The sequence below is a fragment of the Jaculus jaculus genome, chromosome 3, assembly GCF_020740685.1.
Source record: "Jaculus jaculus isolate mJacJac1 chromosome 3, mJacJac1.mat.Y.cur, whole genome shotgun sequence".
Lineage (NCBI taxonomy): Eukaryota > Metazoa > Chordata > Mammalia > Rodentia > Dipodidae > Jaculus > Jaculus jaculus.
In genome coordinates, this window is record NC_059104.1 from 62,196,557 (window position 1) to 62,209,518 (window position 12,962).

General features: G+C 39.2%; 1 protein-coding gene across 2 annotated transcripts in view; it reads right to left on the minus strand.

Moving 5' to 3' along the window:
- Epsti1 (epithelial stromal interaction 1) overlaps positions 1–12,962 on the minus strand; it is a 149,012-nt gene that overhangs the window by 11,668 nt on the left and 124,382 nt on the right. The window contains exon 9 of one of the 2 annotated variants that reach the window (XM_045145828.1): positions 4,701–5,125. The exons of the other annotated variant lie outside the window; for it this stretch is intronic. Within the exon in view, the coding sequence (XP_045001763.1) occupies positions 5,117–5,125 (9 nt within the window). The 3' untranslated portion in view covers positions 4,701–5,116. Of the gene's footprint in view, positions 1–4,700; positions 5,126–12,962 lie in introns of those variants that run through there. 2 annotated transcript variants of the gene reach the window in all.

Sequence of the window (12,962 nt, forward strand, 5' to 3'; positions counted from 1 at the left end):
TTCTAGACCAGCCTGAGACTACATAGTGAATTCCAGGTCATCTTTGGCTAAAGTGAAACCCTACCTCAAAAGAAAGAAAGAGAGAGAGATAGAGGGAGGGAGGGAGGGAGGGAGAGAGAGAGAGAAAGAAAGAAAGAGAGAGAGAGAGAAAATGGGCTGGAGAAATGGCTTAGCAGTTCAGGCACTTGCCTGTGAAGCCTAAGGACTCATGTTCAACTCTCCAGATCCCATGTAAGCCAAATTCACAAGAGGATACAAGCGTGCAAGGTCACACATGTACACAAGATGTCACACATGTCTGGAGTTTGATTGTAGTGGCTGGAAGCGCTGGTGTGCCAAGTGTCTCTCTCTCTCTCTCTTTCATTCCCTCTCTCATAAAAAAAATACAAAAAAAAAAAACAAAAAGAAAAAGATTCCCTGGAGATATTGCTTAGTGGGTAAGGCACTTGCTTGCAAAGCCTAAGGACCCAGGTTCAGTTCTCTAGTAGTCACATAAGCCAGGTGCACAAGGGGGCGCCGGCATCTGGAGTTCATTTGCAGGAGCTGGATGCCCTGGCATGCCCTCTCTCTCTCTCTCTCTCTCTCTCTCTCTCTCTCTCTCTCTCTCTCTCTCTCTCTCTCACTATCTCTTTCAAAATGGGTAAATAAAATTTAAAAAGGCCAGAAATGGTGGCACATGACAGTAGTCCTATCACCTAGAAAGAAGAGCCCTAAAACTCTCTGGCTAGCAGGTCTAGCAGAATCAGGGAACTCTAAGATCAACAAGAAGCCCTGAATCAGAGTAATGTGGACGGTGACTGAGGAAGACCCCCAACACAAACCTCTGGCCTTTATGTACACATACATGCATGCATGAGCATGCATGTGCACACACACACACACACACACACTTTCTCACACTTACAAACATGTATATACACATGCACATCACATACATGTACACACACAAAAAAAACAAGAAAAGATACATATCTCTGTATAAAAACCCTATGTCATGACAGGAATAAGATGGTCTATGTGGGCTGGAGAGATGGCTTAGCAGTTAAGTGCTTGCCTGTGAAGCCTAAGGACCCCGGTTCGAGGCTCGGTTCCCCAGGACCCACGTTAGCCAGATGCACAAGGGGGCACACGCATCTGGAGTTCGTTTGCAGAGGCTGGAAGCCCTGGCGCGCCCATTCTCTCTCCCTCCCTCTACCTGTCTTTCTCTCTGTGTCTGTCTCTCTCAAATAAATAAATAAATAAATAAATACAATTTTAAAAAAAAAAAAAGATAGGGCTGGAGAGATGGCTTAGCGGTTAAGCGCTCGCCTGTGAAGCCTAAGGACCCCGGTTCGAGGCTCGGTTCCCCAGGTCCCACGTTAGCCAGAAGCACAAGGGGGCGCATGCGTCTGGAGTTCGTTTGCAGAGGCTGGAAGCCCTGGCACGCCCATTCTCTCTCTCTCCCTCTATCTGTCTTTCTCTCTGTGTCTGTCACTCTCAAATAAATAAATAAATAAATAAATAAATAAATAAATAAATAAATAAAATAAAAAGATGGTCTATGTTACCTAGCTAAGCCTAGTAGGAGGGGGACACCCTTAGTTTTGTTAGGATGGCCACTAAGCCAGTTTTTGCTTTGCACATTTCAAAATCCATCAAACAAATACAAGACAAAAGAAAAAGATTGATAACTCCAATAGATATTTAAAGCTTCAATGTAAATTTAATACTAAAAGATACATTAAAATTAGAATATTTGCAGCATCATATCTTACCACAGAAAGAGGTTTTACAAATCAGTTATACACACTTGCACACATGCATTCACACACAGCTACATCTCTACTCATAAAGTAGTAACTACTGAGCCTTAGACATGGAAGAACAGTCACCTTCTCCAATGGTATTTTAACTCACTTTACAAACAAAAATATTAAATTTCTTTGTATTTTCTTTTTATTGTGTGTGTGTGTGTGTGAGAGAGAGAGAGAGAGAGAGAGAGAATTGGTGAAACAAGGCCTCCAGCCATTGCAATCAAACTCCAGACATGCGTGCCCTCTTGTGTGCATGTGTGACATTGCACACTGGCATCATTGTACAATTGGCTTACATGGGACCTGGAGAGCCAAACATGAGTCCTTAGCCACCTTAACTGCTAAGCCATCTCTCTAGCCCAAAATTTAAATTTCTAATGTGGAAGGTATAGCAATGAAGGCATTATTGTATACATATTTATGGTGGTAATGAATACTGGACTACCTGTTAAGAACATAATTTTACTATATACATAAAATCTCCTATGCTATAACCTTAATGCTTATGTTCTTTTTATAGTTAATTCTGATTGCCAAGGTGGCAAGATTTAGAATCCCCTATGAGATTGACCTCTTGTTATGTCTGTGAGGGCAATTTCAGAGAGGTTTCACTAGAATGTAGGTAGCATCATTCCATGGACTGGGGTCATGAATTGAATAAAAAGGAGAAATTCCTGAGTGGAGCACCCACACTCATTCATTCTGTTTCCTGGCTGCAAATACAATGTGACCCACCACACCACCTCATGCTTCTGCGTATGCACCATACCCTAGGATGGACTGTACCCTCAAACCATAAGCCGAAATAAGCTTTTCCTTCCTTAAGTTAATTTGGTCACAGCAATAAGACTAATAGACTCCCTAAAAGCTATGTGTTGAAATCCTTAGTGTAAAGTGATAGCATCAGGGCGTGGAGACTTCAGGAGAGGGTCAATTCACAGGGTAGAGCCTTCACTAATGGGATCAAATGTCCTACAAAAGCAGTCCAAGATAGACCCTTACCCTATTTACTATATGAGAACACTGTAAGAAATATATCTGTCAGCCAGAATTGAGCCCTCACCAGATAAGGAATCTTTGCATGCCTTGATCTTGGACTGCCTGCCTCCAAAACTACTAAAGACCTAAAGCTATTGTTCATAAGCTACCCAGTCGAAGAACTTCTGTGAAAAGAACAGAAGTAGACTAAGACAATTCATACCCCCTTTAACCAGCAGTTCTGATTCTAGGTGTCCTATCCAATCATTGTGCAAGTGTAAACAAGGATACTAATGGCAAGTATTTTGATGCATACATATAAGAAAGGATCTAGAAGTCTGTGCAGTAAATTTTAATTATCTATGTATAAAATCTAAAAAAATTACCCATTTATTAGTTACTTATCTATGTTGTCCTATGTCTCTCTAACAGTAATTATTTTATAACAAGTTGTTTTTTTTTTATTTTTTTTCCAAAAAAAAATGAAAGCACTTAAGCAAAGAAATGGAGATTGGAACTTTGGGATTTCTTATCAAGTGTTGAATATAACTCAAATGTTATTCCAATTGGTTCAGTGGGGTTAATTAAATGCAAAAAGAAAAAAAAATACTAGGCTTCCTTAGGCAGTTGTAATCTTTGCTTCTTACCTAATAACCTCCATCTCATATCTTATTAAATTGTTTTTTTAAAAAGATGTGTATAATATATATATATATATATATATATATATATATATATATATATATATATTCCACATCATTTCAGCTATGTAGTCACAAAACCTTCACTTTTTTATTTAAGTGAACTAGACACTGGAACAAAATCTGGGAGTTTAGGAAAACTCTACATAGTAAAAGAGAGATTGGTGCCAACTTGCCTAATTGCATCCAAAGGAAGAATGCATCCCTGTCCCCTATTCACACTGAACAACAGCAGTGAGGAATCCCAAACCTGGACACAAAAATGGAAGCTGTTCTTAGGGATGGCCAGGCTGGCAGAGGTAGGGCTGAAATGGCTGCCTGCCACAGCAGTAAAATACAGGCTACAGCCATCCATTTACAATCAGCTTGGCAATGTTTCCAACATCAGCTGAGGGATTTCATTTTTCCCGTATAAGGCAACAACAAGGATTTCAAATGGACCAAACATTTTATATTAGTGTCAGCAGCCTCTCACAGCTTCAGCTGGCAGAAAAAGGGAAACCAAGAATATCTGCATTTTTTATGCCAGAGAAGCTGAACACCATCTGTTCTCAGCCATCTTCAGCCTGCCCAGTGTGTTTTCTGCATGGCACCACAGCCCCAGCCATGTATCTTGGACCAAGATTCTCAATTCCCAATGTTTTCCTGAATACAGAGACTTGGAAAGTTAATTTTAACAGAGAAATTGGTAGAAAAGACAATTAATTGGTTGCCCAGCTGCTGAAAATAAAATTATCTTGGGCTCCTCCAATCTTTATTCAAAAAAAAGACAAAATGCAATACAGCACGGGGGATGAAAGGAGACTACAGCGCTGGATTCCACAGGGTGGAATCAATACTTGTGTATTCTAGGAACTATGAACTGGTCCAAGGTCACAGAAACTGAATGGGAAAGCTTATTTTGTTAGCAAGAGGAAAGGGGTTGCTTAGAACAGATACATACCTGCAAACTATATAGGGATCTACATTTGTGTCTAGTTGATTTTATTGGCCTTCAGTAGACAAATTGCCCCTCTGAAAATCAGGGGAATCATATGAATAAAGATCAACATAAGTGATTACATTGTTATATTTGATCTATATGAACTATAAAAAGGAATATTAAAATCCAACACTTCAAGAGAGAAAATTCCAAGGGCTCTTCATTAAAATTAAAATGACTCACTTATGCAGAATCAGTTTGAAATTTATTTTTGAATTTATCTATAAAAGTACAAGAAAGTTTCTTTTTTTGTTTTGGTCACATTTACACCCTAGATTAAGAAAGTAGGTATTAAAATTTTTTTTAAAAAAAAGGACCCTAAAGCTTCTCTTAACCTGATGTGAGGATTATCTGATAGCACCCCAGATTTCACCAACCATACATTGCTGGAATTATTCTCTGGATGAAAGACAAAAGCAATCAGAAAAAGAAGGTAACATATAGCTGGCGGTTGAGATTAAACATGAGGCTATAATCAAATCCTGCAAACACGTATAAGCAATGTCAAAGAAATTCTGACCATCCCTAACTGCTAAGTTGAATGGGGTTGGCAGTTGAGGTTAAGGTACTAAGGGTGAGGCTCATCAAAATGCACGAAGGAAAAGCATCTCCTGAGGTTTTTCAAGGTCAGTTGACAAAGGCCAGGTAAAAGCAGGTATTTCTCAGATACCCTGAAAGAAAAAGAAAACAAAAATCAGCTCAAGCAGCAACATAAAATCTATAGCCCATAAAGTCTGTAGTAAAGTTCCTTCAGAGTAATCCCAGTACATCAGGCTCCAGTGGCCATTGCTGAGAGACTCAAAGCCCCAGTAAAGTGAGTTTTAATTCTAAGTGATGTTGTGTGTGATTCACAACATGGTCTCTGTTGAGAATGCAATGGCTTATCCAATGCTGCTTTATTGGCTATGCTCTTAGAGATAGGAATACATGGCTCACTAATGATAGGGTTCACAAATGTCATCACCCACCTTCATAGTTACAGCAAGGACAAGATTTGGGGCAGAGCAATTTAAATGGAAATGTACCAGTGGAGTCACATTGGATTATGCACCAGAAAGGTGACTTCTAAGAAGACCTTGAAGCAAGAAGATAGGCTTCCCTACCCCATCATGTTCAGAGGGTCAATAAATCTCCATTTAATATCACATAAGATAGGACCATGCTGCACATGCAATACAGACAATTGCTATTGTTTTTAGCATGCAAGAAAACTAATCTCAGGTTTCCTCATAGGTCATAAACAAAGCTTAACTGCCCTTGAACACATAGGATTTAAAGCTTCCATTACATCCATAAGTTCTTGTCTACTTTTATTAAAAATATAACATTTAAAATGATTCTATTTACTTTATTTATTTATTTAAGAGAAACAGAGTGAGAATGGGTACAGCAGGGCCTCTAGCTATTGCAAATGAATTCCAGAAGCATGTGCCACCTGGCATCTGGCTTTACATAGATATCGGGAATTGAACCTGGGCCATTAGGCTTTGCAGGCAAGTGCCTTAACAGCTGAGCCATCTCTCCAGCCCTAAAATGACTTTAATATGTGTATCTCTGAATGCCTCATGAAGCCTAATATAGAACTCTAGAAAACTGAATACAATTTAAGGTATAAAATCAATTTAAAATTATTGAAGGATAATAGTTTACATTAAACAATATGAGACTTTGACTTAAATTTAAAACGTAAAAAACAATATAAGATAAAGCCAGATAAAACCTATAATCCCTGCATTTGAGACACTGGGGTAAGAGGATTGGTATGAGTTCAAGGCCAGCCAGTGGAACAGGTGAGTCTGGGCTACAGTGAGATCCTACCTTTAAAAAAAAATTAAGAATAGTTTAAAGAAATAAAATCAATCCTATCTGTTTACTGACATGTACTCATTAGGGGTTACTGCTCAAGTGCCTATATGACTTTTCAAGAAACTTCTTTCTCCATTGTGTTCATCATAGCTTCATATTTTCTACTTTCCTTCTTTTCTCCTGTCTTTGGCTTCCTACTTGAAGCCGCAGCGTTTGCTCCCAGCCCTGTCTGTGATTTGGGGCCTGGCACAGTTCTCCCTTCACATTCCTTGGGGAAACTCAATTGTCATCTATTTGCTTCTAAATAAATGACACATTCTCTATACTAACTTCTGTCTGCTTGTTGTTAAAACAAAACATTTCCTGAATGAAAGTTTAGTTTATGTCTTTCTCACCTGATTTTGATGGTGTCCTTTGAGAAGCAGATGTTTTACATTTTAATGAAGATATATTTATTATTTTCTTTTATTTGTTATTTGGATCTTACAAAATCCTTCCTAGTTCGATTGTATAAATAGCCTCTAATGTTTTTCTAACATTTAAAACGTCTTCCTTTCTCATTAAAAGTTTTAATTCCTTGGGCCTGATTTTTATGAATAGCATCAGGAAGGGATCTGACTTCAGTAAGGTATTCAAAGGTCCCCGCAGCACCTAGGAAGAGTCCATTTCCCCCTAGGAATGTGTCCAGCTTCTTTGTCAAACTGCCACACATAGTTGGGTCTGCTGAGGCTAGTTGTATGCCCTTTTAAATAACTAAGTCTTCATGCATTCTTCTTTATTGGTTCTTTGATTGAATTATGATTTAATTAAATCTATAGATTATTTGAGAGCTCATTCTTATCCACTAATAAGGCATAACTTTCCAGGTACTTGGAGTCTTTAATATCTTTCTAAAAGTGCTTAGAATTTTTTTCAAGGTAGGGTCTCACTCCAGCCCAGGCTCACCTGGAATGCACTATGTAGTCTCAAGGTGTCCTCAAATGCATGGCAATCCTCTCACCTCTGCCTCCCAAGTGCTGGGATTAAAGGTGAGCACCACCATGGCCTATTATCTTACAATTTTTTGAAAAGTCTTGACGTCTTTGGTTTTCTTATTTATTCCCAATGTGTAGGAAGGAGGTGAGATTTTAGATATTGATTCTATGCTATCAACATTGTGGGCCCTTATTTAGTCTAATATGAATATAAGTTCTCTTGGATTTTCAACATAGATAATTGCATCATCAGTGATATTATTTATAGATACTTTTTTCTTTTTCAATCTTTATATATGATTTGAAGGAAATAATTTTGATGACTTAAAAATTATTTATTTGGGCTAGAGAGATGGCTTAGTGGTTAAGGCACTTGCCTGCAAAGCCAAAGGACCCAGGTTCGGTTCCAGTTTTGATTCCTAGTACCCACATAAGCCAGATGCATGCATCTGGAGTTAGTTTGCAGCACTAGAGGCCTTGGCATGCCCATTCTCTGTCTCTCAGTGTGCGTCGCTCTTAAATAAATAAAAACAAAATATTAAAAATATTTATTTGTGTGTATATGTGTATAAGCATGCGTGCACATTCTCTTGCCACTACAAACAAATGACTGTCTAGCTTTATGCAGGTAGCTGAGGAACTGAACCCAGGCTTGGAAGGCTTTATAAGCAAGACCTAAGCCACCTTCTTAGCCCTTTATAAGTGTTTATTTTGGAGCTTTGAACCTGTTATTAGGTGAAGAAAGTTCCTCCTATTCATATTTTGCTAGAAGTTTCAACCAATGAATATTTGAATTTATCAAATGTTTTCTCTGTATCTGTTGAATTCACCATATGAAATTTATAAGGTGAATTGAGTAACTTTTTCCTTCTTGTGGTCTGTTTTGTTACACTCATGATAAGCCAAGTTTGCATTTCTGGGATAAATTTGACTTAACCAAAATATATTATACTTTAAAAATATCTGTAAAAGTTTTATTATTTTTTGTTTTATGGTTTTTTTTAAATTTATGTCTATAAGTGAGAATTCTTTTAAAATTTTCTGCACAGTCTTGTTTAATTCAAAGTTACATTCATTTACCTGCTATGTCATTTTCCATTTATCAGAAAAATTTTATGGACAGTTGAAATAATCTTTTCCTTGAAAGTTTAATAAATCATTCCTGTAACATGACATCATTTCTATTTTATGAAAAGACATGAACAAGTTGATCTAGAGAGTATCAATTTTCATTTCAAACAATAATGTGTATGTTTCCCCACAACTTTGTAAACAGAATATATTATCAGTCTTTTGATTTTTGTGCCAAGTAATAGATAAGAAATGGTATTTATGTGTAGCTTTAAATTCATATTTGTTTTATTATGATAAATTCACTGAGCTTAGTTTTTCTATTCCTAGAAATTCTATTTTATTCTTTTTAAAGGCTTGGCTGTCTTTGTGTCTTGGTTCTCTTGCTTATTATTACAAATCTAATTTTTACTTTATCAAATGTTACATATCATGACTATTTTAAATTCAGTATCTATTCATTTTACTATATCAAATCATTTAGAAGCTGGGCATGGCTGAACATGACTGTAACACCAGCTCAGGAGCATGGGAGAGACAGAAAAATCACTGGGACTAGCTGGTCAGCCAGTCTACTAAACAAGGGAAAGCTCTAGGTTTTGTGAGAGACTCTTTTTTTTTAAGGAAATAAAGCAGAAAAGTATTTTTTTAAAAAAAAGTATAGTTGACATTTTCCTCTGTCTTCCACATTCATGTGTATCCACACACATGTATCTGTCCACACACATGCACACACAAATACACATACACACACACACACACACACACAATACACCCCTAGAAGCTGCATGGGATGCCCTGGCATGTTCATATTCTCTCTCTCTCTCTCTCTCTCTCTCTCTCTCTCTCTCTCTCTCTCAAATAAATGAAAAAATAATACTTTTATTTTATTATTATGTATATACATATAATTTTTATGAAAGAGAGAGTGAGAGCAAGATAGAGAGAATTGGTGCACCAAGGCCACTAGCCATTGCAATGAAATTTCAGGCACATGCACCACCTTGTGTGCATGTGTCACCTTGTGTGTCTGGCTTACATGCATTCTGGGGTGTCAAACCTGAGTTCTTAAGCTTTGCAGACAAGCGCCTTAGCCATGCTAAGCCATCTCTCAAGCCCAAATGACATGCTTTAAATAAAAAGCACTTGGGGTCTGGAAAGATTGCTAAGTGGTTAAGGTGCTTGCCTGAAAAATCTAAGGACCCAGGTTTGATTCCCAAGGACACATGTAAGGCCAGATGCACTAAGTGGCACATGTGTCTGTCTGGAGTTTGTTTGCAATGGGTGGAAGCCCTGGAAGCAACATTCTCTCTCTCTCTCTCTCAAATAATTAAATAAATAAAATATTTTTTTTAAAAAAGCATTTGGCTAAATCTTTTGTTGTGTTCATTATGTGTAATTACCACTGTTTTCCCTGTGTGTACAGTGAGTTTGAGTCATATCTCATGCTTAGTATATAGCAGTAAACAAAACAATCCAAGAGACCTTTCCTTATGGAACATATATTAAGAGATATTAAAAATAAGCAGCCAAATATATAAGTAAACTGTGTTATGGAAAAAAAAATGCCAAGAAAAGTATGTAAGAAATATAAGAATGCTATAGAAAAAGGAAGTGGAACCTGGACAGGGGATTTCAAGAGCAAGGGGAAGGCACAGGTGGAAGGTTTGAAAGAAGAAGGCCTATTGGGATGGTGAAAGGTAAGAAAAATGCTTGGAGGAAAACCAATTATATGGATACCTTGCAGAAGAAGAATGTAAAAAGAGAAGCCAGTTCAAGGGCCCTAAGGTGAGGTAGCCAGTGCCTGAAATTTTGAAAGGTTTTCAAGAAAACTAGTGCAGATAGAGAAGAGTGAGGATGAAGGGCCATGGCAGAAAAGAGCCAGGAGGGAAGACGAAGACCACTAGATGAAGTTCCATGGAGGCCATGGTAAGCATGCTGGCTCCTATGCCAAGTGATAGAAGGAGTTAGGGGAGCCACTGGAGAGTTTGGGGGTAGGATTGACAAGGGACCAGATTGCATAAGCATGGGCACATGGAAACAACCTAAGAGGTGACTGCCAGGACCAGGAAGCTCACTGACAGGGGCCAACAACAGAATGATGGCAGTGAAGATGATGAGAAGTTACTGGACTACATGTTTTTAGAAGAAAGAATAAGGCAATTTGCTAATGAATAAGCTATGAGGCAATGAGGGCTGTACATCTAGGGGAAACATGCATACAGAGCATCAAGCTGGAGGGGGCCCAAAGTTAAGTTCTAGACATGTTAAGGTTGAAAAGCCTATTATATATCCCACTAGAGACAACTATATGTGCAAGTTTGAAATCAGAAGGAAAATGTTTACTCTGGAAGTAGAATTTTAGGAGTAATTAAGTATATACAAGTATCTAACTTCATTAACTATAATAAAGCCACCAATGTATTACTGCAACAAGGTTAAGAATGAGGCTCATCAAAGCACTCCATTGTTGAATAAGACCAGCAGGTTTGTAGGAATTAGCAAAGAAAAAATCAAGAGAAATGACCACTGAGATATGTGGAATTCCTGGATCGTCTAGTGTCCCAGAAGCCACATAAAGAAACAGTTTCAAAGAGTTAGAGATTTCTGTGACAAGTGCTTTTAGAGATAAAGATTGAAAAGTAACAATTGTATTTTGCAAAGAGGACATTATTAGCTACCACACAAATATCACTTTAAAGATTTGTAGAATATAGGTCCTGAGTCCTGTGTGTTTAACTAAAAAAAAAAAATGTAACCAGACACAATACAGAATTAATAACTGATTAGAAGGGCTGGAGGGATGGCTCAATAGTCAAGGTGCTTGCTTTCAAAGCCTGATGACCTGGGTTTGATTCCTCAATGCTCATGTGAAGCCAGATGTACCAAGTGGCACATGCATCTGGAGTTTGGTTGCAATTTTAAGAGGACTTGGCATGTCCATTCTCATTCTCTCTCAATCTCCCACCCCTCCCCACCCCCACCCCCACCCCCGTCTCTCTCTCCTCTCCCCTCTCCCTCTTTCTCTGCTTACAAATAATACACATATGGGACTTCAGGTCAAGATGGTATCTACCTAACCATGCTTCAGCTCCTGGGGCAATAGCAGGCAAGATCTGTGGGGATCCAGGGTCAGCAGGCCTGAGCAGACCTCCAGTGGGAGGGCATGGAGGAGCACAGAAGGGAATCTGCTGATTCCCACACTCTCTGGTAGTCCATTAGACTCCTCAAGCAGCCATTGAGCCACTGTGTCAGCCGCATGCCACAGACAAGTTTACTCCTGCACTACTGCAGACTCCACATATTTGGTCTAGGTGCCTCTCACCTTTCCCTGTGCCAACTGGCTCTCATTTTTCCCTCCCTCTCATGGCTTTCCTCCCTTTCCCCACCACTGGGTCTTCACATCACATCCCCCCACCCTGGCACACCACCAGGTCCACACCACTGGGTCTGTGACATTGGGTCCACATCACTGAGTCTGTGCCACCAGATACACCCCAACTGGATCCTGGCCATCCCATCCCTCTTCCCTGCCACCCACCAACAGGTACATGCCATCTGATCTGTGCCCTCCCATTCCCCAACCTGGCTACCCACCAATAGGTCAGTACCATCCTATCCCCCCAACCCCACTACCTGCCTCAAGGATGGAGGAGTGTCCAGGCTCCTCTCTCTGCCCTAACACTGGGTCTCTGGGTCCCCACCAGGGTCCCACAGATTACTCCCTCCTGAGCAAACAGGCCCACTTGTCATCAAAGGCCTAATCTAGTCAAACATAAAAGGCAATATCACTGAAGACACTCCAAGGATAAACTAAAGCTTCCTCCTGAATTAAATAAGATTCCCACACTGTCATGGGCAGACCACAGCACAGAAGGAACAACATAAAACATGAAATGGAAGGAACCCCAACAAGGTTGCCTAATCCCACAATGGAAGTTGCTAATCAAAACACAAAGAGACAAAAAGCACAGAAACCCAAAATGAAGACACAAGGTATGTGTCCCTGACCAAGCAACTGGCAGAACTTGCAGAAAATCAACAAAAGACCAACAATTGTGTGAATGCTGTCCTCGCTAGGTTGGACCTAATAGAAAAAAAAACAAACAAAACAAAAACAAAAAAAAAAACAGAGAGACTTCCAAAGAGCATTAAGTGATATTAAGGAGAGCCAAAAAAGAAAAAAGGAAAAAAAGAGGACCTCAATAATTAGCTGGCTAAGCATAATCAAGTCATAAATAAATGCAATGATGAATTCCAAGAAGCATTAAGAAAATCAGAAAATGACCTGGAAAGGGAACTCAACAGAGGAATGGATACTATATAGAAAAGGGCAATAGAAAATACAAACCAGGGGGAGGGTATTACCATGGGATACTTTTTATAATCATGGAAAATGTTAATAAAAATTGTGAAAAGAGGGCTGGAGAGATGGCTTAGTGGTTAAGCGCTTGCCTGTGAAGCCTAAGGACCCCGGTTCGAGGCTCGGTTCCCCAGGTCCCACGTTAGCCAGATGCACAAGGGGGCGCACACATCTGGAGTTCGTTTGCAGAGGCTGAAAGTCCTGGCGCGCCCATTCTCTCTCTCTCCCTCTATCTGTCCTTCTCTGTGTCTGTCTCTCTCAAATAAATTTAAAAAAAAAAAGGTGTGAAGAAAA